Source organism: Melanerpes formicivorus, unplaced genomic scaffold (genome assembly GCF_026170545.1).
Source record: "Melanerpes formicivorus ecotype bairdi unplaced genomic scaffold, bMelFor1.0.p_v2 SCAF_43, whole genome shotgun sequence".
Lineage (NCBI taxonomy): Eukaryota > Metazoa > Chordata > Aves > Piciformes > Picidae > Melanerpes > Melanerpes formicivorus.
The window spans coordinates 4,693,353-4,718,897 of record NW_027142395.1 but is presented as its reverse complement, the minus strand read 5'-3'; the positions used below and the strand labels follow the sequence as shown (position 1 = coordinate 4,718,897).

The window sequence follows — 25,545 nt, the reverse complement described above, 5'->3', positions numbered from 1 at the left end:
AGCCTGTTCCAGTTTTTTACCACTTTTATTGTAATGAACTTTCTTCTTATGTCCTAAAGCTACCCTGCTCCAGTTTAAAACCATTGCACCTCATCCTATCGCTCCAAACAGTCCTTCCCCAGCCTTCCTCTTCAAATACTGAAATGTAGCTACAAGGTCTCCTCAGGGCCTTTTCTTCTCAGGCTTGACAGGCCCAATTCTTTCAGCCTGTCTTCATAGGAAAGGTTGCTAAACCACTCTCTATTATATTCCAAAAGTCATGGCAGTCTGGGGAAGTCCCTGCAGACTGGAAAAGGGGAAACATTACCCTTTTTGAAGATGGGGGCAAGAAGGAGGAACCAGGGAACTACAGGCCAGTCAGTCTCACCTCTGAGCCTGGAAAGATCATGGAGGCACTACTGGCTCAGAAGAATAGTGAAGAGGTGTTTGGGAACAGTCAGCATGGCTTTGCCAAGGGCAAATCCTGCCTGACCAACCTGGTGGCTTTCTATGAGCAGGTGACAATATTAATAGATGAGGGGCGAGCAACTGATGTCGTTTACCTGGACCTGAGCGAAGCCTTCAACACTGTCCCGGACCACATCCTGGTCTCCAAACTGGTGACACATGGGTTTGATGGGTGGACCACTAGATGGATAAGGAACTGGCTTGATGGCCGCACCCAAAGAGTGGCTGTCAATGGCTCCATGTCCCAGTGGAGGCCAGTGACAAGTGGAGTCCCTCAGGGATCAGTCCTGGGACCTGTCTTGTTGAACATCTTTGTGGGTGCCATGGACAGTGGCATTGAGTGCACCCTCAGCAAGTTTGCTGATGACACCAAGCTGTGTGGTGCAGCAGAACATCCTGGAGGCAAGGGATGCCATCCAGAGGGACCTTGACAGGCTGGAGAGGTGGGCACAAGCCAACCTCATGAGGTTCAACAAGAGCAAGTGCAGGGTCCTGCATCTGGGTCAAGGCAATCCCAGGCACAAATCCAGGCTGGGCAGTGACTGGCTGGAAAGTAGCCCTGAGGAGAGAGACTTGAGGGTGCTGGTGGACAAGAAGCTCAACATGAGCTCTCAATGTGCACTTGCAGCCCGCAAAGCCAATCAGATCCTGGGCTGCATCAGGAGAAGTGTGGCCAGCAGGTCAAGGGAGGTGATTCTCCCCCTCTACTCAGCTCTGGTGAGACCCCACCTGGAGTACTGTGTCCAGTTCTGGAGCCCCTATTACAAGAGGGATGTGGATGTGCTGGAGCGTGTCCAGAGAAGGGCCACGAGGATGATCAGAAGGCTGGAGCACCTCTCCTACAAGGACAGAGTGAAGGAGTTGGGGCTGTTCAGTCTGGAGAAGAGAAGGCTCCGAGGTGACCTCATTGTGGCCTTCCAGTATCTGAAGGGGGCCTCCAGGAAGGCTGGGGAAGGACTTCTCAGGATCTCAGGTAGTGATAGGACTAGGGGGAATGGAATGAAGCTGGAGGTGGGGAGATTCAGGCTGGATGTGAGGAGGAGGTTCTTCACCATGAGAGTGGTGAAACCCTGGAATGGGTTGTCCAGGGAGGTGGTGGAGGCCCTGTCCCTGGAGGTGTTTAAGCCCAGGCTGGACGAGGCTCTGGCCAGCCTGATCTAGTGTGGGGTGTCCCTACCCATGGCAGGGGGGTTGGAACTAGATGATCCTTGTGGTCCCTTCCAACCCTGACTGATACTATGATACTATGAAAGCTGCTCCAGCCTTCTGATCATGTTTGTGGCCCTGCTCTGCCCCCATGCCATCAGGTCTATGTCTCTCGTGTGTTGGGGGTATCATATCTCGAGGTCCTTTCCAACCTAAGTGATACTGTGATATCTGGGCACAGTACTCCAGGTGAGGGTCTCGCCAGAGCAGAGTAGCATGGCAGAATCACCTCTCTTAACTGCTGGCCATGCTTGTTTTTATGCAGGCCAGTATGGAGGAAAAAAAAAAAGAAAAAAAAAAGGGGGTAGGGATCATCTTGATCCCATCATCTTTCTCGTATGGTTCTGGGAAAGTGGAATACCCTCCTAGAAAGACTCAAGTTTGCACACTTCCATGATGACTGTTAAGTAATATAATTTGTAAATGAAATTGAACATCTCATGAGTCTCAATGGATTAGCAATTAATTGGACAGCCTCTTCTGTATTCTTTCTAGTACATCTCAGCCTAAGTGATGATACTTTTTTTGCTGAGTGGTGATTTTTCTCCAGCACTGGAAGTTACGATGAATTCAATCAATGCTGCCTTCAGAACCACTTTTGTTTGCAATTAGGTATCAGCATTGATGGGAATCTGCTCTTTGCTCAACATGATGAGCTGATGTTTGAATGCTTGTTATTTGGATGTTCTTATAGGAGTTGGATTTACTTTTAGAATCAGGATGAGAGTATCATATAGCTGATCCTTTTTTATAAAGTGTCAAAAACTTGATTGGAAGTGTAATATCTAATTAAAGATAATGAAAATATGATTGGGAAAAGCTTTGTGACTTTGAAACAGTTCAAAAGTGTGTTTTAATTCTGATGAAGGGGAAAATGTTGGGTTTGGTTGTTGGTTTTTGTTTTTGTTTTTCTCTTACCCTTTTAAGATCGAAGTTGACATCTGATGCAGAGAAAGAGTCTGTGATGATGTTTGGGAGAAATCTTCGTCAGTTACTTCTGACCAGCCCTGTGAGGGGCCGTACTTTGATGGGAGTAGATCCTGGCTACAAACATGGGTGCAAGCTGGCAATTATTTCACCAACCAGTAAGTTTCAATTCCAAATATTTTTGAAAGAACTGAAAGCATATATATTCATGTAGAGGAGAAGATAGTTTCAAAGCCTATATTTGTATCAAATTGATTTTTATGTTTTTTCCCTTGGACTATTGGTGTTTTCTCTTAATCTTCTTGTACAAATTCCTTTCTTCAGGCTTAAGGTTAAGTTTCTGTCACCTGGATTCCAGTGTCTCCTTTGGTGTAAAATAAAATACAACATTAAATCCTTCTTTCTTCCTGAGTACAGATTCAAACAATTGTGCCTCTCAGTAGTCAACAAAGAGAACATCTGGCATTTTTATTGTTTAACAAAGAATTTGTGTTTAAATACTTTGTAAAGCCTCACTTTTTTTCATGGGCACATTGGACATCTGGATGCTTTATCAGCCCTTTTTGTTTAGTAATTTATGGGAGAAGTCAGAAACATCGTATTTATACAACTTTCTACTGTAGTTTTTAGACAGTTGTATAGTAGAGCCTTTCCAGTTCATCTATCTGATCTGGACATGCATAACTCTTTAGGCCCGTGGTAAAATGGTGTCAATTGGTATTTTTTGGTAATATCATACACTTTAGTTGCCTAATATGACTAGGTCCTCATTATTTATGTGCATATGTGTCCAAGGAACTAGAAAATGTATCAGCTCATTTTGGTTTGGCAGCCAAAGTATTCTTGTCCTTGGCTCACCATACATGTCTTCTAACTGGAATGGTGGTGGACTGGATGACTGGTTAAGAAGCTTTGCTTGTGAATCACCAAATTGACTTCACAGGATACGGCTTCTGAGTTTTGTGCGTTTATTAAATGATTTACTCTCCATTGTTCCAGGTCAGATACTCCATACCGATGTTGTTTATTTGCATTCTGGTCAAGGATTTCAAGAAGCTGAGAAGATAAAGAAGCTTCTGCTACAGTACAAGTACTCTAAAAAGAAACTTCCATTTATTACTCTTTCTTGCCAAATGTAGTGAAAGCTTCATAATAAAAATACTTGCTTTTGAGTGCAATAAGATTTCTAATGATTTAACTGGAATTACTCTTTCTGTGTAGTTTAGAGCTTATTTTTCTTTCATTCTGTTCATGCTTTTACATTATGTATATGTTAGAAGCATATGAAATCAAGCTGTGGCTGTCACTAAAGCTACATGCTTAAGGGAGTGTATCCCCATAAAGCTCTGTCAATCCAGGAATAGAAAATAGTAATAAGTTTAGCTTCACTTTTCTCACCTGCCTCCCTCTATCCACACCCAACGCACTAATCAATCTTTCCCTGTTCCAAATGTCATATTTAGTCTTTGGAAGAGTTTTATTAAGTAAAATGAAATCCTGCTCAGAGAGATCTTCAGATCCTGTATCTTGAAAATAGGAGCAACATGATTAAAGGGCTATCGTTTCCAACTGTTTTGGGGTCCCCTGTGGACAGACATCTGGTCCCTTGTGTCAGCTGTTGAACATCCACAGCATACAGCCCAGTTTGTCTTTAACCATTAGATTGGTTTTAAACAAGGTGATTTGATGGGCTGGCTTTGGTGGCAGCAGTCAGCATCAATGATCTTGCAGGCTGTTGCAAACTAATGTTTGCATTGAGGAGTTAAGATTCTGATTGCTTGGGCTTTTGTCCTTTTTCATGACTTGTAACAGATAAGGGAAATATAAGGTGAAAGGGCTTGAGGACTGTACATTACATTTCTTGTATGAATATGAAGTATAATTTTGGGGGGTTTATGTAGATACTATTACTGTTCAATTCCATTACAAGTGAGTGAGAATTTTGACCTGTCTCTTGAGTTATCACAGTTAAAAACCTGTTAAACATGGTATGATATCACTAGGAATATGTTCTTACTGCATCTGGGCCTTGTGTCATATGAAATAAGATGGACTGATCTTTTTGTGTGTTGAATGATATATATGTCTAAAAGAATAACTAAGGGAAATTGTTCATCTTTTCACCTTGTGCAAAGCTGTAGCACTGTTGTGATTGGCAACGGCACAGCCTGCAGAGAAACAGAAGCTTACTTCGCTGACTTAATTATGAAGAAATACTTCGCACCACTGGATGTTGTTTACTGGTAAGATTGTTTTGCTTGCTGTGATACTCAATCTGTTCAGCATATTTTAGTTTACCAGGTAGTCTTAAATGTATTTTTTCAAGTGCTTCTTTTTATTGCCTTGTCTGTTTTTTGAGTCAAACTTGACCCATCCTTCTAGCCAAAAGAAAATGGCTGTAGCTCTTTGGAGCATGAAACAGCTCTCCTGAGTCAGTAAGAAGGAGTCACCGAAGCATTTTATTTTCTTTTCCTGAGATTCACTCTGTTGCTATTATCATTGTAACAAAGTATGCAAGAATAGCAGTTCAAACAGCCCTGTACCTGTGTGTTTATTTCTTGATTAATGAGGTTCAAATGCAAATGAAAGTGATAAAGCTTGTATTGTCTCACTGTAGTATGAAATACTTGCTGATCCTATGGATTTTAGATGGACTGGAAATAATATTTTGTTAATACCTAGCAGAACTGCAATGAGGGTGTTTGTTCTCTTTAAACTTCAGATTTTATCTGCTAGTGTGCTAATTTCAGACTAAACTTTTTGGTGTTACTTGGATGGAAACTACTGTGTTGCTTTCTTTTTTCCATGTAGAGCTTCATTGTGTTTGTTAATTTGTTCCCCCCCCCCCCCCCCCCCCCCGTTCAAAGTACAGTACAGATTTCCTGGAAGCTTTTTTCCCTAGATTAGGAAGTTACCTTAAGAAATGTTCACCAATTCTATTATTCCTAACAACTTGTGTTATCTTTTAGTTAAACTTATTCTTTGTTTCTAAGATTTCTAAGTAAATTTGCAAAAGATCTGATGCTTACATGTCCTTTTTATTTCAAGAGAATAGTAGTATTTTTTCCGATTTTAATTATTTGCAAAGGAAGAAGGCTCTTTAAACTTCCGAAAAATTAAGACTTCCTCTTTCCTGATTCCAAGTTGAAAGCAGTGGATTTTTGATGATGGTAGAGAATGGAAAATGTTTCATTCTCTGTGGATTTTTGAAAATGTTGTATTTTGGTGTTGTTCTCTTGTTACACTGACATAGGCACTGCCTGAAAGAGTGATAGTGACTTTATTTATTGATCATATGTTGCAAAATGTAGGCAACTGTTTAGTTTACACAGAAAAAAATTTATAATACTGTGTCTGGATAGTTTTCTTGCTGCTTTCCTCTTTTGCTCTAATATTTATTCCTGGTTTGTTGCTCAGGATTATTGAATTTTCAAAATAATTACCAGTATCGATGAACTTTAAATTTGTGTTTTGGCCAGTAGAGCTGTGAAGGTGTTGGAACTGGTAAAAACTGTTACAAATTAGGAATTAGTATAAATGCTGTAAGGCAGAAGTCAGGTTATCAAGTTGGTTTTGTTTTTTTCTTTTTTTCTAGTAGTGATAGATAATTTTTTAAACCCTTCAGATTTTCCAAAACTCATGGTATTAGTAGGAAAAAATGCATAAATGCAGTTGTTTAACCTTCAAGATAAATTCCTGGAAATTAAGGGTAATCAAGAACGCATTTTTGCTTCCAGTATGTGGCTATACATATATATATATATATACATACACACACAGAGACTATATATATATGTATACAGTTAGTGATTTTCTTGCATTGTGCTCATGTATAGCGAAGAGCTAGTCCTTACTTCGCAATTTGTATGCAGGACACATAAATCAGAAGAATATAGATTTTAATTTTATTATTTTTCTTGGCAGCATATTTGATGCTGTTGAGCTTTGTAGATTGCTGTTTGTGTGTGTGTGTTTACTTCTATTTACAAATAAGCTGGGCTTGTAGCTGAACTCTCACATTTTGACAGTCTTGATTCGATGTTTTCTTGGAGACAGGGGTTCCGATGTTGTCCTTTCCTGCTAAATTAATTTTATGTGCATCTCGTTGCATTATCCAGTGCTGGGTTTTCTCAGCCATGCTGCTGAGTCCTGCAAGATAGCTACTCTGTTTCCTTTCTACCTCCAGAAAACATTCTCCTTAATCTCCTTGGTATTTCTTAGTAACAGAAAGGTATTTCTTAGTAACAGAGAATAAGTCCCGACACCCTTATTTCTGATACTCCAGTAAAATGCCTGGGATTTTTGTCAGTCTGAGTTAAAGACTGTGATACTTGCAAAATGAGGAGCAATTAGTACAGAGTTACTATGTGAGCAACAGGTGACATAGTAGGCATACATTGTGAGAACTGCTATACCTCTTGAGGGGAAGGAGCTATGAAAGGTGACTTGGGAGAATAAGTGCTGCCGATTCTCTTGTTTTTAAACATAAAAAGTCCTCCAGTGGCACTCTCACATCACAAAAACTCTTCTGTTTCCATGTACAAAATCTTCCCTTGAATATGCTATTTTATGATAAGGAAAACATCAGGACTGTGTTTATACAGGTCTCTAATCAGTTCTGTTGAAACCTGTGGTTTGCTTTTGGATCAAATGATCTCTACAAATTGTTTTCCAGTTAAAATCTCTAAGAAGCCTTTTAAGCAGCATTGGAACAGGTAATTTTAAAAGATCTATTTCTGCATACTGTAGTCATAACTGAAAAAGCAGATTTGCAAATCAATTCTATGTTTGAACTGTAGGGAGAAAAAAAAGATATTCCCCTAACCAGACAAAACAAAAAAGTGAGATGAAAATAAAAATCCTGAAGTGCTGAAACTGTACAGAATGAGTCAGATGCATCTGACAGAATACCAGTTCTTGCGCTGCCCAGCAAAACGGTTCAGTTCATTGCTGTGTGCAAGTTTCAGAGAATTGTGAGTTGTATTTGCACTTACAGCCTTTTTCCCTTAAAGGAAAACTCCTTAAAAGAATCCAAATGTGAAGTGGCTTGGCAGATGAGGCCGGATTGTTTTATAGTGCTGTAAACCCCAAATCCCAATCATCTTAGGCTGTCATTCAGAAAGGTGACTGATGGAGAAGTACTACAGACTTTGACTTCTTGGCAAATAAAGTTTGTGGTATGATGCTACTTGACTTTTTTGTTAGAAATGGAAAATAGAATCTGAAATTATTATACAAAACCAAAATTCTGCTCATACTTTTATGTCCAGCTCATCATATGGAACTTGGATCATCTGTTTCTAGGGAAATGAAACAAATAGAGTGTAATTTTAGAGAGGGGGCATGCGCAGTTGATGGGTGCACAAATATTCTGGACAGGTATGTACTCTTAAGTAAGGTTAGTGATAATAGCCAGCTAAACACTTAAGTGATATGTATGTGCAATACATGTTCAAATTGTCTCTTTAGTACTAAAATCCAGTACAATAATTTCAGAATTGTGCATGAAGCTATTCCTTGGCTTCAGTCGCCAAATCCAGCAAGCACTGAACTACAGACTTCAAAAAGAACACTGTTAACTTTTTATTAAGTCTATGACAAGAGTCAACTGATTCTCACGTTAAAATGTTTCAGTTGTTTCAGTAATAAGAATTGCAATTTTTTTTTCATTTCACTTCTCTCCAACAAAATTATGTTTTTTTATTATGTTGTCTTTTTTTAGTGCTCATAAACACATGAAAGGCAAAAAATGACCAAATCATCAGCAATGGCACATACAATCTATGTAGTTTACTGAAGTTTTCCAAAGAGAAGCAAAACAGCGCAGACAGTAGTAGGAAATTAAGCATATGGCATGGTTTTTCGTGTGGCTTTAAAACCTCTTTATACTCAGTTTGACAATTTTTTGATTTAAAGCAAGTATTTTTCACTATTTTTTTTAACCAGCATACCTTCAAATCCTACCTACATCCAACCTAAATAACTGCAGGACTTTCTTTTTATTTTTACTTTTTCAATGTAGTTTCCCTTTTAGATCTATGTTTATTGACTTAGATTAGGACTGTACTAGAGCCCAGGGACAGTCATATCTAGTCTTTGAGTTTTTTGATTACAAATCAGTTTTTGTTACAAGGTTCAATAAATATTCTTGATTATTTATGTTACTTCTATTGCGAGTTCTTGCCAAAGATATATTGTATTATAACCAAAACAGATGTTCTGTTTTAGACAAGTGTATTTGTTTTAACAGGACCAGAAATGTAAATGAAACAACAGTGTGTTCAGCATTAACATGGCAGATGATGAACTTTGGGATTTCTTTGGCCTTTTTGGATTAACTGAAAGTCTTGAAAAAAATATCTCAGGAATCTGGTTCCATATTTCTCTCACTGCAACTGTTTTTTCTTTGATTGCTGTCAGTTGTAGCAATGTTGGAAATGAAAGGTATCTGAATGACGGATGAGCTATGCTAGAGCAGGACAGCATGAACAACTCAATCATATATAGAAAATAAAGTCACAACTTTTCAGCCTCAGCAGTTTTGTTGTCACAATAGAAACATTCTGCTGACTTTTCTTACGTGTTTGTTGCATTAGTTCACACTCGTCATAAAGCATCTCAGCTCACATTTAAAAGAAAGTTTAGGTGCCATGAATTGCTAATAGTTTTCAACAAGGAATAAAGAATGAAGCCAGGCAAGTGTGTATTTTTCTACTTTCCTGAAGTATTTTTGGTATTTAATTTCTGTTATACTCAGTTTTAAAAGTCATACAAAGTCCTTTTCACTTTCAGCAAGACTTTTCTTGCTCTTGAGACTTTATAAGCAGTATAATTAATAATTTACTGCTGTTTAAGTTCAAATGAGTATATTGTGACAAATAGGGGAAGTCTGTAATGTTTTGTAAAGCTCTCATTGGATTTTCTTTAATGTTTATATTGTCTCCTTTAGAATGCTTAGAAATGTTCTGCTAAGGTAGAGTAAGGCTATTTAATACCTTTTGAAGTTGGACTTTGGTGGCAAGGAATTGATTTGGAAATGTTTGCTCTACAGGATTTTAGGTCCACTGGTATTTTATAGGTGTCTGCATGTGCTTTAAATATCCTCTTCAATTTAAATGTGTGGTTTATGTTGTTGAATATCTACATTATATTCTCTCAGCTTTAACAAATGCCACTTTCAAGTTCCATGCCCCTACATTTCTAATGTTACACTAGCTTAATTCCCATTACTTTTCTGCTTCATAGCACTCGCAGTTTGAAAGGGACCTAACATTCGGGTTCACATTATGATAATTAGGTTTCATAGCAGCGTGGGGGGATTAAGATGTCTGAAGTCTAGTCGCTGAATAAAGTTCAGAACTACTTGTAAAACTTGTTTGAGTGTTTAACAGAAGTAGTTTTATTTATTCAGAGCTCATGCGGCATTAATCCGTATTTCATCAGGTACCCACAGTGCTGTAACTCTAGATATGACCTTGGGACTTAATCTACCCCATCTCAGTTTTCCTTATTAATGTGCCATGAAAGAGGTACATGAAAGATAGCCAACATCAAAGCACCTTTTCAAATAAAGTGGTTGATATGAATCCTCTGGTATTTAACACTGTCTGTCAAATGTTTCAGCTGGTTTGCATCCTTTTACAAGCTATTGCTTGCTGCATTAATGCAGTTGTTTTAAGTCTGTTGAGAGTACAAAGGGGAGTGGGGTTATGGGAAACTTCTATTCCTATTTCTTTTTGATTATATTTTCTTGAAGCTGTTATTTTTGTCCGTTAAGCCATGTAACTCTATTGATGACATATTTATGTGTGCACACCTACACACCTTGGGTCATTAGGTGCCTGATACAGAAGGTAGAGAGTAGTTTGGAATGTTTTGGCAAAAGGACTACATACTCAGTGGCAACAATGCAAATGTCTGAAATGTGCACTGAAGAACCTTTGTTCTGCTTTCACCTCTTTCAAGCTCTAGTGGAGTCATGAGAAGTCCTAAACAATGAAGAAATAATATGACAAACAAGCAGGTTAAAAGTATGTGTCAGGAGGACATAGCCAGTGGAAACATTTTGTATTATGTAGCGATTTCCCACTAAATTGTCTTCTGTCCCTTATTTAGAAGCTACTTTCCACTGTGATTATTTACCACAACTAGGAATTCATGGCTGTGCACACTTCAAAAGAAAAATCTTTTTGTCTGTGTGCATGTAATTTTATGTCTCACTCTGCACAGAAACTTGTTTCTTCACCTACTCCTTTTAGTCATAACTTCAGGTAGTAATTAGTCTGTTGTTTGGCACAGCTTGGACTGTAATAAATTTCTGTGTTTAAAATAATATTCATTGTTCATTCCTGGTATCTACACTGAGTTGAACTTATGCTATATTCAAAAAGGGAAATTCAGAACTTGTCTTAGATTTTAAAGCAGTCCAAGAAAGCAAAGCTCTGCCCCAGCTATTTTGCTTGTTTTAAAATTTTACTGTTGACACCAGTCCTGTTTCTAGCGGTGTTTTTTCAAGGGGAGGAAAAGAATCTGGGAAGCAGTGAAGGTACAGGTGAAACAGATGATTTCAGGCTTTTATAGCATGAATTTAACACTTTTTAGAGCAAGCTTTTATAAGCAATACAATTGATAGAATCCAAAGATGGACCCATTCTGTTTCAGAGAAATAACTTCACAATTTTTAGGATGAGAACAAGGACTAACTGGGAGTATGTAAATCTAATTAATGAGACTATGAATTCCGTTGAGTTCTAAAAATGAGTAAGATATATAAAGTCTAGACTTTAACAATGTGAAGGCAGGGGTCAGGGAGTAAATATAACTAGCAAAAGAAACCTGAGTCTTGAGGAAAAGTTCTCTTTTCCAGGGCACTACAAAGTTGTTTGATTCGGATCCAGGGAAAGTGGAAAGTTACTGATGCAACTTTCCTTCTGCATTTTCTCTGAGAGAATATCATAGTAACAATAATATCATCACTGGAAGACTTCAGGATGAGAAGCTGTTGTGCATGTGACATTATGTTCAAGGGTAACTTGGCATGCTCTTCAGTTAGATACATATTGATCTCAAATATTTCTTCAAATCAGGTAACTGTGAGAAATTGATCACAATAATTCCTCTGTTTTAACAGAGAAGTCGTTTATTATATTTAGGATTGCAAAATTACTTCTCTATTTTCTATTTATTTTTCTTTTGTGTCCCCCATTGAGCAGTAATTTGCACACAGGCTGTTTTCTTGTACACGTTTGTTATGTTCAGATCAATAAAACATCTTTCATTTAAGATAATCAGCTAGAATACATCTAGTATTGCAGTACAACAGAGGCCAGGTGAACAGAGAGAGCCATCTAAAAATACTTACAAACACAAAACGAGAACATGTGGGAAAAGTGAAAGATTGGTTAAAGATACCAGAGAAAGAATATACTGAGCAGGTGCTACCATTTCTGCACACAGTGTGCTGATCAGGTTCCCTGGGGGTAGTTTTGTTCCTAAGTCTCTCTTGAAATTATACTCTCTTTTTCCGGGTATGTGCGTTTTCAGGGTATGTTTGACTCAGTAATAGAAGTCTTTAATGTTGTGCTCCTATGAAATCTCCTTCATTAAGAACTTTCTATGATGACAATGAGTATTACTCTGGCCTAAAGTCACTTGTTCAAGGCCATTTCCAAAGTTCAGAAATACTGAAGAATTTAACTAGAAAGGCTGCTTGCCCATATTGTGTTCTTGGCAGGAGAGGGTGAGGAGTCTTTTGTTAAGAAGTGTCTGAGTGGTGGCCAGGGTCTAGGGGTGGCTCAAGGAGTGCAAAAGTCCTGAGGAGCTGGGTTGGCGGTGAAGGAAGCAGTACAGAAAGTATGGATGTACCATCAGGGAATAAAAGAGAGGGTAATTTCAAGGTACTTCCTCTAGGCAGAGACTCTGAAATACAATATATGGGAAGTTTGTACTACTCGGGGCTTATCTGAGCTGTGCATTCTGTCTTTCCCAGGTAGCAGATTATGTGAAGAGAACAGTTCTCTCTCCACTCTGCACTCTCTCGTAATAGTTTGTGAGTGTGAATGGATGGTGTACAGTCGAAGCTTAAAACCGAGGTTTGGACTTCAGCTGAAAAATGTGACCTAAAGACATATTACTGCTGATCAGAGTGAATATTGGAGGCAAACTCTAAACCAGCTGCATCTGTCAGCCTTTGCCCAAGACTGATTTTTTTTTTTTTTGGTGTGTGTGTAGCTAGAGTGAGCCGAAATATTCGTGATCCATTTAACTCCAGAGTGTAGTTTAAAATGTTGTCTACTCATTGGAAGACTTGGAAATTAATTTAAGCGGAAGCATCCTAATATAGTGTGAACATATCCTCTGATTTGTGAGGTACTAAACCAGTCTGACCTGATTGTGTATTTGTTTTTTGTCTTCAAGTAGACATCGCATAGGAACCTAATGGAGAAGTAATAATTTTTCCATTTGTTGCCAGTAATATGCTTTTACTTAAGTTGAGATTCTGCCAAGCTTCATACTTATTCATTTGTGAAAGTGCATTTGGTATTCTGCATTTCAGCTCTTTCTGTGCTTCCTTTATTGTTATAAGATGTGCTAGACACATTCATTTATTTATTCATACTTACTCTCCTGTTATATTTGGTTATAAGCTGAAGCTTCGGTTAGGTGGCTAGATTACATTAGGCTGTCTAATCATCTGCACTCCTTAATTTCAGTCACTTTAAGCTGAAGAGTTACCTTTGGCATGAGATTCTTCATCACAGGTCTGTTAGAAAGTGTCTGTGTGGGTTGCATTACTGGGGAAAAGTGGATTTATTCTTTGATGTATCAGTACTGTTGAGATCTGGTGAAAGTAGCAGTTTGTGGGCAGATCCTAAGTTTGGAGAGAAGTCTCCTGCTGAAAATACTTTCAGGGTTGTTTTGAGTAGTCCACCTCAGGAAATGGCCACTTGTACAGCTACTAACAACTCCGTCTAGTGCCAGGTGAGCAACTTTTACAAACCTGGATTTTAAAAAACAAATAATCAAAATCCTTTAAAATCAAATGTTTATGACTTTGAGGTGTCTGAAAGGCTGAGAGTCTTCCAGGACTGAGAAGCAAATACAGCGTGTCTATCAGTAAAACAAGGGCTCTTTCCTTCTATAGTGATATATAATCGTTCCTATTCATGATTTCAGGCTGTCATCAGAAGTGAGCACTGCCCATATTCCACCTTCACTTGGAGTAATTTTGTATGATACTGGAAGTGGAGGCTATACTTGCTTGGACTCAATTTAACTTTTCTTATCAACAAAGTGTATGGTAGTCTCAAAAGCTTCATTGAAAGAAACCACAACAACAGGAGATACTTCAACATACTTCTAATGTAGTTTTCAGGGTGTGAGAGGCAGAGAATATAGACATGCTCTGTGTCTTAAAGGACCTTTGAGTAGGTTATTTCAGCTTGAAAAGGGATTACATTTAGATGACTGTAGTATCAGATGGATATGACTGAAGGTGCCTATTGAGAGTAATTATTTTCTATAACTGGATCCCAGCACTTTCACCAACGATGAGTAAGTGGAGGGAATGAGAGATGATCCATTTGTTGTGGTGGGTGATACAGAAGCAAGAAAGAATGTCTGAAAGCAGACATCAAAAAGCACAAGCTAAGTGATGTGTCTGCTTCAGTACCAGGCCATCCTACGACTAGCAACAGGCAAGTGGAAGGAAAAGGGCAGAGAGAAGAGAGTGGTTTTCCTGTTTGTTTTCAGTTATGGCAGAATTGTATTGCTTTGGTGACAATGTATGATTGTAAATGTAATCATGTCCCTCTCACACTTCTGTAGCTTAGTTATTATGCTTTCTTTTGAACACCAAACAGTCCTGAAAGCAAATTTGGTTTACTCACATGGAAAAGAACATTATTACTTGAATCCTAGTTGCAACATCAAGTAGTACCACAGTTCCTAATTGTATCAAATACTATTCAAACTGCTGAGTTTTCTGTGGGGTTTTCTAAATAAAAAATGTGGAGGTGGGAGGGGAGGGGGAAGGATGTCCATCTATATACAATTTAGTTATTGCCAACATTAAATTGGATTTTCACATAAAGCTTCTCTCTCAAACCTAATTAATTTTTATATTTTGTTAAACATCCCGGGCAGGTAAGGCAAGATGCCTATTGCCTGTTCAGTTCTTTTACTGAGTTGAACTAGAACTAACATTTGAATAAAATACATTTTGACATTTGAATCTGATGTCACTGTTTCAGGGAAACAGTTTAGGCATGCACCCTCCCTGAGTGATTCATGAGTGATTCTCTTGTCTGCATTACAGTGTGGTACCATAAATACACTTTGGAAGTGGGCTTTCAGTAAAATCAGTGATGCATTTATTACTTGTTCCTGGTCTCTTTTTCCTTGTAGTGTAAAATCACAACTCAAAGTTAGCCTGGCTTTTTTTTGCTGTTAATTACTAGAAGTTACTTTGTCATTTTTAAGTAAATCAAACTGGATATTCCTGTGTTACTGCTCAGTGATTATCTGTCTGCTGAAGGAAATGTTAACTGTAATATTCTGGTGTAAGAGTAAATAGAAAAAGACATTGTCAATTTCAATGTTTTAAAAGGAAATAATTTTGAAATAATGATCTAGTATCCTTTTAATATGTCTTGTTTCTGTAGTGAGCAACAGCAACAAAAAAAGGGCTCTGGTTTTCCCCTGCTCCTACAGGCCCCAGCTGTCTCTGCCAGCATCCTGCTGTCTCTTACTTGCTTGTCCACACCCTCTTGGTGCCTCCTTGATAGTTGCTTTCTCCTCAGGGAAACTGCCTAATGACCTCCTGGTGTTTCTGGAGAAGACCACTGACTTGAAAGGCTGTCCTACTGAGCATCATTTGTGGAGCAAGTTAGGGGAAATATTTCTTTCCTTTTGCTGGTTTTTGGTAATGCATTTACAGTAGACTGTAGGTTCTGGGCTTCTGACATTAGGAAGAGGAATGCTTTCTGATTCAGACAAGTTTTTGAATAAAGGGGTTGTTCTTGTGCTACATGAGAAGGTAGGACTGATGTCATGTAATTCAGAGCAGATTCCCTGGAGTTTTGTGGCTTGTAGAGAATTAAGGGAAGATGCAGATTAAATGTTGATCATAATGACTTGTGTAAATGTAGTTTACTATGCAATGAAGAAAGTGCAAAGTTGATTATTTTTTACTTAATTTTAAATGCCAGTGTTATGAGGTCAGCCTTATTTGTGGTTAATATTAGGTTGCAATAAACTAAAATTTATAAATAATACAGTGAAGTTTGGGGGAGATGCTTTCTATATCTAATTCTCTGGGTCATCTGAAATACCAATTTTTGCACATGGTACAAATTGAAACTTCTAAGGATTAAAACTGGTCATATGTCAAAATTTTAATGTAGAATTCATGGTTTTAATTCATGTCTACTCCTCCTTTATAAAGGACTTGTAAGTTAGTTTCCATTGCATTTAATAGCAAAATGTAAGTTTGGGGGTTCTTCTTTACCACAGTTGAACTCTGAGTCATGTGGTGCTTGTGATAATGGTCATGCTGTGAGCCTTTATGAACTTAAAAGGAAGTTAAAATTTGACATTTGATCTCAGGGTTTGATTAAATACAAATCCAGGATGGGATATGTCAGTTTGCAGTATTAGTGATTTTAAAGTTTTGTTTACATTTTGTAAAAATACTGTTTCAACAACTTGAACAGAATTCCAGTTATGCTTTATGCAGTGTCATAGATTGGGATGTGTGGGAGGGGAAGTAGCAAGTGGATCCTTAATACAGAATCTGTAATTTCATTCTGAATGAGCCTATGCTTAGATGTGGAAGCCTATCTCTGGGGGAAAAAACTTTGATGTTTGTGCCTAGTTCTTTTGATGGAGGAGGAGCTTGTTATCCTGTCCCTGCAGTGGATGTAAGAAATGCTCTGAGCCTCATATAACAGCTTGACCAGTAGAAGTGCTGGAATGGTCCAGTGCAGACTTCGGCTGTGTTGTCACATCTGACAGTGTTGGTGTGCGAATGTGAGCTTCGTGCTGCACTGGCTCAGGGCTGATTGACACTGATGGCAGCAGGAGTATGGGTCTGTTTTCCAGGGGCAGGCTGAGGATGAGACTTGGCTCTGCCACCTCCCACAGTAGCCAGCAGAGCTGAGAAGGTGCCTAAGGGCAGAAGATGCCCTGCCATATTAAACGGTGCTGCGTATCTCACCCTGTCATATGTTCCCTGTAACTCCTTGCAGGAGCTATCCGCATCAGCCAGAGTGCCTTTGGGTTTGTTGCTGCGGTGCTGCCATAGAGTCAGATAAATTCTCGTTCTCCTCTGGACAATTATTGTTGTACTGTTGTATTGTGTCTTCTTCTATAGCCCTGATCAAAGTGTGGGGCCTTGGGTGTGGTGTTTTGTTGTGGGGCTTTTTTGTTTGTTTTGTTGGTTTGGTTTTGTTGGTTTTTTTAAGTAACAGCTGTTAGTTGTTAGCAGCAAGAATCCTCTTAACAGTTTACATCAGGCACTTGAAATTAAGTGAGCCTTCTCTGTTGCTGCAGGAATTGTCAGGCCACAAATTTCCATTAGTTTAATTTCCAAACAATTTTGGGTTTCCTATTTTGCTTGCAGGATTTGAGGGAGCTCAAAATGTTCAGTAAGTTTTCAGTGTAGCCCTGTTTGAAAACAAAGAGTGTTGACTTTTTAAATCTCCTTTTGTTTCTCAAATGCTGTTCAGGGGCAGATAAATACTCTCCTGAAACATTCATGGTACCAAATTGTTTACCTGCCATTCAAAAAACAAGTCTGAAACTCTGTACCAAAACCTCTGTCCTCGGCTACAGAGGATCCAAGTGTTCTTGCTAATATATAGTATGTTTTTGAGTTTCCACTCATGGAAATATTTGAAACCTGACTGGGCACAGCCCTAAGCCATTTACCAGGGGTATTTGACTAGCCAGTCTCTGCAGGTGCCGTTCAACTGCCACAATTCCCTGGAATTCAACAGTTTCTAAAAGTGGAAAGGGTTGTTCTAGATTTCTCAGTCTTCATTGCTAGCTTGTCTTGCATGATCCAGACATCATCAAATGATGCATCCAGAGAAGTAGATGTGGAGTAGATCCCCACAGGACAGGGCCACCACTGTTTCCGTTCCGCTTGCTTTTGCAGATGTAGGTTCTGATTGTCTGCTTTCTGTGTAATGCTTTGCAGAAGACTTATGTTCCAGTGTACCTTTCTTTCTTGCTGCCCAAATACGCATGGACAGTACAGTTTTGGAGTCATTTGCTCTCATCTTGAAGTGTGCAATGAGGAGAGGAAAGAGAGCTTTGAATGAGGAAGTGGGAAATCAATAGCTCATTCAAGGGCTTAGGTCTTGAGTGAAGATTGGGTTGTTGATGGATTATTATTTTAAAAAAAATATTTATTACTTCTTTTTTTCTCCTTCAAAAAAAATCTGAATATGAAGTTCCTGGTGCAAACTTTATCATCTAAAAGAGAAAAAAAATATAGGGTTCATTTAAAAAGAATGAGTTTTGATTATAAAGTGGGAAGGTTAAAAAGAGAGCTAACTTGATTAAAAAGATGTGTGTTCCAAGATTTTTATATTTTTTTCTGCAAAATATTAGTAGTTGAGCTTGGGTAATTAGCTGTGTAAATGTCTTAATGAACCTTTACACTATTGTAGGGTATTTTCTTACAGGTGATTGAGTATTTAAGTACAATATAACATAACTATGACCAGAGAATCACTTGGAAAAATCATAGTGTAAAAAAAGTAGGATGTGAAATAATTCAGCTGCATTTTTATAACTGAGGTGTGAGGATATCTTAAAAAACTAGAGAGCCATCTTATCATATGTTTTCATATTTGGATAACTAAAAAAAAAAACAATTTTAGAGTTAAGGGTTGTTTTTTTTCAAGTGTAAAAAGTAATTGGATAGAAATGCAGCACAAGTAATTTCAATCCAGAAATATACCATAATTTTCCCCCCAAGTGTAAGTAACTGCATGAAAAACATGTTTTAAATCAAGTGGTCTTTCAGCATATGTTTATGCCAGTTCTAGTGATATTACTCATGGAAAGTCTCCAATGTGGATCTGTCACAACCTGAGGGAACAAATTATTCCTTTTTAAGAGAAGGGTGAAAACAAATACAGCACTACCTAACTAACCTTTTATTTCACTAAATCCAGATGTTTATTTTTGTCACTTTTTTCCTCCTTTTGGTTACAGTTGTATTAAAGGAATTTGGATTTTTTGTAAAAAACTAGAATCCATGAATCTCTTTCAAGTTTGTGGGAATTTCGTAGCTTTTGTTGGTTTTGTAATATGAAACGAGACAGTATCTGCTGTTTTAAATGGTCAAAGGATAAACAGTAACACACCTAACCGTTAGCTCACTTCCATATGGAGATAGATTTAATTCAGATTGGCATTGTTTACTGTAGATGCTCAGTGGTGGCACAGATCAGTTAGATAAGGATATTTAAAGCTATGACAATGAGGAGCACCAGAGAAGACATGAAAGAACTCCAGAGGCCTAAAAAGGAGAAAAACATAGAATTTAATAACAAAATAATTTAATAACTTGATCTGCCTATGTTGCTTTACAGACATTTGTGTATTAAATCTGTGTCTTTGAAAAGAAAGTGACCTATTAAAATATGCTTGTTGAGGTAAAGCAAAATTCATGTGATTTTTTTTTTTTTTTTTGTTTTAGTTTTGCATGAAAAATGTTACCTTTTTCTAAAGAATGCGTAACCTACTCTTTTGTAACTTCCTGGCTTTTTTGTCCTGTCTGCTATAATCCTTTTTATACTGCAGTGCTACAGCTCCTTCATAGGAGGTTTGTAGACTTTGCTGGAAGCACTAAACCAGTACCTTAGCCTTATAAGCTTTTTTCCAATGAAGAAACACAGTTGCCTTGATGGACATAATGGAGCTCTTACTGATCAGCATCGGCTTTGAACAGTTGTGAACTAGAGTATAAGAAAATGTCAAAGCAAGCTATTTTTTCCTGTACTAAAAAAATGAAACAACAACAGCAGCAATGAAAGACGACTTCAAAAATGTTCGTAGAATCAGTAGGGTTGGAAAAGACCTCAGAGATCATCAAGTCCAACCTGTCACCCAACACCTCATGACTAACTAAACCATGGCTTCAAGTGCCACATCCAGTCCTTTTCTGAACACCTCCAGGGACCATGACTCCACCACCTCCCTGGGCAGCACATTCCAAAGGCCAATTACTCTTTCTGGGAAGAACTTTCTCTTCACCTTGAGCCTAAACTTCCCCTGGCATAGCTTGAGACTGTGTCCCCCTGTTCTGGTGCTGGTTGCCAGTGTTAAGAACACTGCATGATTAAGTTTGCAGAAATTATTTTTTGAGAGGTAGTACCATTTAATTTTTGTGAGGCCTGCATGAGGGACCATTTACTGTATGTAATACTTGTCTCAGTGTTGTTGAGCTGGAGAGTAAACACAGGAATTTCTCTATGTGATAGAAAAGCTGAGTACCTTAGAGTTCAGTAAACTGTGCCAAGAAATGTCTATAGGTTAAAAACATTTATTATTATGTCTTCAGATACAGCCTAGATGTTAAGAGGGTAGCTTGCTAAGGAAAGATTGAGTACTAAGATGAGTGATATTGTAAGAAGTAGGGGAAAAACAGAATAAAGCTCAATGTTAGCTATAAGTACAGGTCAGAATTTTCCATGAATCAGAGCTGCAGAGGTTATGTGGCAGCTCTGGCTGGGCTGCCTCCCAACTGCCCAGAGTGAGCATTAAAGGAAATGACAGTTGCTGGAGGTGCCCTTCTCTAAGAGGCATTTTGCTGCATATGTTGTGGTCTTGTCTGGTTATACTCCACTCTGGGAGTAAAGCCTCCATTAGAGTTAGTGTGACTCAAAGCTCCAGCCTTTGGTTTGGCTTAACTAACTGCTTTTTAGCACCAACAGTTGCTGCATCTATGTTGTTCATTCTTCCAGATAAAAATTATTCATAAGAGCAATTGTAACAACTGAATAGCAGGTTCTTGTAGCCTTGCTGGACAATTTCAAGTTGACCATTTGCATGTGCCACTTCTTTATCCAGTTTTTATTTGACAAAGTCTGAACACTGGTAAGGGGTCAGTATTCACTGGAGAATGGAGTGGACTCTTCTTAATGCATTGTCTGTGTCTTAAATGTCCTGTGGCCCACAGGAAAAGGATGGTGTGGGTAGGACAATTGTGTGCAACAGGGAAATGTTTTAATTTGAAAGTGAGACACTCTTCTGGCAGGCTTTGGTGTTCTGAAATACAGACCATTGGTGGCAATGCCAGATATTGCTGGTGCTAGCAAAATCTGGGTATCTCCTTATAGGAAGCAATTAAAAAAAAAAAAAAGTCATCTTCATTCCCAAGGCCTTAGTTCTTGGTACTTTATAGTGCTCCAACTTGAATCACTGTGTGGGAATCACTGCTGAGTCCCAGATTTTTACCCTTTGCCTCTGCTGTTTGCTTAAACAGCCATGATGGGCCTTACCTTTCCCAAGATGCTGCATGGCTGCAGATGGGCTGGATGAAACACTGGCTCTTCCTTGTGTGCTACCACTGTAGGGCTTTCTGCTTGGCTGAGCTAAGGAGCTGCTGGCAGGACAGTGCTGGTGATGGCCTTATGGCTTATGCTTTGGAACTTGCATCATCCCTTGCTCTGCTCATAGTGTTGGATGAGGATTGCTGGCTTCAACAAAGCTCTTGAGAATTTGAGAACTGCAAGCAGTAGGGGCAAAGTAAGGCTACTAACTGAGCTCTTTCATGTGAACAGTTTTGCTAGTCTTTGTGGGGAGCAGCAGCATCTTTTTGGACTGTTCCATGTTTTTAATCACAGAATCATGGAATTATTTAGGCTGGAATAAACCTCTGAGATCATCAAGTCCAGCCTATGATCTAACACCACTACATCGACTAGACCATGTCAGTAAGTGCCACATCCAATCTTTCCTTAAACATCTCCAGGGACAGTGACTTCACCACCTCCCTGGGAAGCCCATTCCAGTGTCTAATTACCCTTTCCATGAGGATATGCTTCCTAGCATCCAACCTAAATCTCCCCTGGCACATCTTCAGGCCATAACCTCTCATCTTGTCACAAATTGCCTGGGAGAAGAGCCCACCCCCCATCTTACTACAACTTCTCTTCAGGTAGTTGTGAAGTGTGAGAGTCTCTATAAAACACATGAAAAGTGAGTGTTTAACATTGCCTGGTGTTTCTTTTTCTTTTTTTTTTAAAGTGTGACTGCCAAAAACAGTTGTGTTTTTGTCTCCATGTGCCTTCCTCCCAGGGGGTAAAAGAGGTTAGGTAAAATCTTGTCACTGTTTGGCTGTATTTTTTTACTGGTATTCCTATATCAGTCCTGCAACCTTTTCAACTCTTTCCTTTCTTCTAATTGGAGATAGGTTACTTTAAAACACATTTGAATGCATCTAATTAAAGTAATGCTAAGCAGAATTAATAATGCTATCACATTGTATTCACATAAAATGTGCTTTTTTTTCCCCTTCTTGCACATGTCCTGATACCTGATATATTACAGCAATAATGTATTCTATAACATTTCTCTTGCCAAGATGTTTCTTTATGCCATTGCTGCAACAGGAATTAGAGCTGTAGCTAAATTTTATCTCTTAAGTTCCTACCATACTACAGTTTTAAAGTAAAAAGGAATTACTTAACTGCTTTTTAGCTGGATGGTTAACTTGGCAGTATAGTTTGGACCCAGAGTTGAGATTTTAAAGCTCTCTACAAGAGCAGAAAGAAGCCTCAGCTCCAGCTGCTTTATGAACAGTGACAGGACCTGTTTTCTGAAACTGTCAATGAAAGCAGTGGGGGCAGTCACAGATGACTGTCACCTTCGGTCTTGAGACATGCCACCCTAGGTCTTTCACTTTTCACTGCAGACATGGGACATGTATTTCTTCTGGGGATGAATCCGCAGCACCAGTTTTGTTCTGATAACAGCATCTGGCACTAGATTGATTTAACAGGCTATGAGGTTTGCTCTTTTCAGATATGCACTTGTATGGCAGCTTCTGTGCAGCTCTGACATGGCCACACGCTGCTGTTGTTTTTTCTGCCTCCTAGCACCACGTGTGAAGCTAAAGCTCTTTGACACCTGCCATTTGGACCCTTTTCTTACTGAAAAATGTCATCATTTTCAGACTAGATGAAGGCAGATATCTGATCATTCTTCCCTTTGCAGGGATGTGCTGAGGGCTTGCTTCATCCACAGATGAATAAAGCATGTCAGGCTGTAGCTATACAGTTAGTTTTATTAGTTTAGTACAGCAAGTAGTTTTTTTATTTTGGGGTTCAGAGAGTTATGCAGGAAAAAAAATAAAGCATGGTAACTCATTGATAAATCTTGCAATAATTCTCAAATCTATTCCATTCTGCTGTAAGTAGCAATCATCTTACAGTTTTCGTAACAGGAAATGCCACACCACTTCTCTTGGGGAGGGGAATGATGGTAGCTGAATTGAAATCAGAACATTTTGAGCTCTTGTAATTCTGCAAAATGTTTTATAATGGATATCTTCACTGCATTTTTCCAAACCTGGAAGTTGGTAGAACTGGGCTGCATTTTCCAAAGTAGCAACTTTTTGAAAGAAGCAATGTTTTAATCCAATGCCACAATTGCTTCTCTCATATTCTTGAAACCTGTTTTGTGCTAGCAAACAGGCAACTGGGTTGCATGAGTCGTCGTTGTCCTCATGTTTGAAATATCCTTTTATTATGTTTGATTACAGACAAAATGCTATTAGAATGTAAAATCAACATCCAGCCCTCTTTCATACTCCATAGCAGTGAAAGTCAAAAGTACTCTGCTTTGTTAGCCCTAATATTTCCCAGCTTGCAGGAAAGTGGTAAAACTTGAAGACAACTGTATGAATGATTTGGACTCCTATATGAGCAAAACTTTTGTGCTACATAGTGACTAAAAATTTTGAATGAAGCAATGGCAATATAATGAAAATTCCTTTCCTATTTAAAAGTATATTTTGTCATTGTCAAACATATTAAATACTGGAATAGCTTCTAAGTTCTATGTATTGCTAAAACGTAAAGCTGAATCTTTGGATTGTTTAAAAGCAGAGATGAATGGTATGGGTTTTGTCTTGATTCTGCTGGATAATTGCATTCTAGCACAATCTCCTTTTGTGATCATAATATTTACATTGCCATGCCACTAACTCTTTGAGGAAGGGGAAATGACCAGATTTTGAATTAAATCTCCTCTGTAAGAATGAACAGGCTTTAAAAAATTGTTTATTCTTTAAATGCTTTACTGCGCATATACCAGCACCTTTTTATCTTGCACTTCTATGAGATAGGTTCCTCAGAAGAAGAAAACAAACAAACAAAAAGAGTAGTGGCTTAGCTGTGTCAGTGCCAGGGTTGTGACGGCTGATATCCTCTTGTTCCTGTGGTGAACTGCATGTGGCTGAATAAATCACAGCACCTCACTCAGCCTTCGCAGGACTGTAGTCTCCAACAGGCTGTATTCACCACCTTCCTGGCAGAAGGGGCTGTACTCTGCACAGCATGCAGGGGCTGGAGTGCTCACATACCCAAATGTGAGGTCCTGGGAATGGCAGGTAGCTGCCCACGACAGCAAGAAACCTTCAGCTTGCTGTTGGTAATAATGAGGAGCTGGTGCTGCTGACAAAGTTGCTTCTATGATGGGCGGTATCCTGCTTGACAGGAGAGGGAAGACTGAGACAAATCAAAATGCAAATGAAGGGATTATGACTGTTTCCTACAAAGTGCCTTTTTTTGATGTCCCCTAGGTGTTTTTCATTAGTTGCCCAAAGCAAGCATGCACGGACATGTATAAGAACAGATGCAGACATTCTCTTTCTCTAGTACTTCTGTAGGTCTCAACTACTTGTACTGGAGGCCAGTCACTACTGGTGTCCCCCAGGGATCAGTGCTGGGCCCCATCCTGTTCAATACCTTTATTGATGATCTGGAGGAGGGGACTGAGTCCATCATCAGTAAATTTGCAGATGACACCAAGCTGGGGGCAGGAGTTGATCTGTTAGAGGGTAGGAGAGCTCTGCAGAGGGACCTCGACACGCTGGACAGATGGGCAGAGTCCAACAAGATGGCATTGAGTAAGTCCAAGTGCCTGGTGCTGCACTTTGGCCACAACAACCCCATGCAGTGCTACAGGCTGGGGTCGGAGTGGCTGAAGAGCAACCAGGCAGAAAGGGACCTGGGGGTACTGGTTAATAGTAGGCTGAAGATGAGCCAGTAGTGTGCCCAGGTGGCCAAGAAGGCCAATGGCATCTTGGCCTGCATCAGGAATAGTGTGGTCAGCAGGAGCAGGGAAGTCATTGTGCCCTGTCCTCAGCACTGGTTAGGCCACACTTTGAGTCCTGTGTCCAGTTGTGGGCCTCTCAATTTAAGAAGGACATTGAGACTCTTGAAGGTGTCCAGAGAAGGGCAACAAGGCTGGGGAGAGGCCTCGAGTACAGCGCTGTGAGGAGAGGCTGAGGGAGCTGGGGTTGTTTAGCCTGGAGAAGAGGAGGCTCAGGGGAGCCCTTCTTGCTGTCTACAGCTACCTGAAGTGAGGTTGTAAGCCAGTTGGTCTCTTCTCCCAGGCAAGCAGCACCAGAACAAGAGGACACAGTCTCAAGCTGTGCCAGGGGAATTTTAGGCTTGAGGTAAGGAGAAAGTTCTTCACAGAGAGCTGTTGGCCATTGGGATGTGCTGCCGAGGGAGGTGGTGGGACACCATCACTGGAGAGGTGTTCAAGAGGGGATTGGACGTGGGACTTGGTGCCATGGTTTAGTAGTCATGGGGTCTTGGGTGGCAGGTTGGACTTGATGATCTCTGGGGTCTTTTCTGATCTTATTGATTCTATGATTCTGTGATTGTTAAGGCAATTATTTTAACAGATAACATTGAATAATCCTTCAACCCTTCTGCA

The 25,545-nt window shown here is 39.2% G+C and overlaps 1 protein-coding gene across 6 annotated transcripts in view; it reads left to right on the top strand.

Moving 5' to 3' along the window:
• The window catches only part of SRBD1 (S1 RNA binding domain 1), a 157,397-nt gene that overhangs the window by 44,315 nt on the left and 87,537 nt on the right, over nucleotides 1-25,545 (top strand). For all 6 annotated transcript variants that reach the window (XM_068158879.1, XM_068158877.1, XM_068158883.1 and 3 more), the window contains 3 exons: nucleotides 2,581-2,738; nucleotides 3,580-3,670; nucleotides 4,716-4,823. In XM_068158879.1, the coding sequence (XP_068014980.1) occupies nucleotides 2,581-2,738; nucleotides 3,580-3,670; nucleotides 4,716-4,823 (357 nt within the window). The remainder of the gene's footprint in view (nucleotides 1-2,580; nucleotides 2,739-3,579; nucleotides 3,671-4,715; nucleotides 4,824-25,545) is intronic.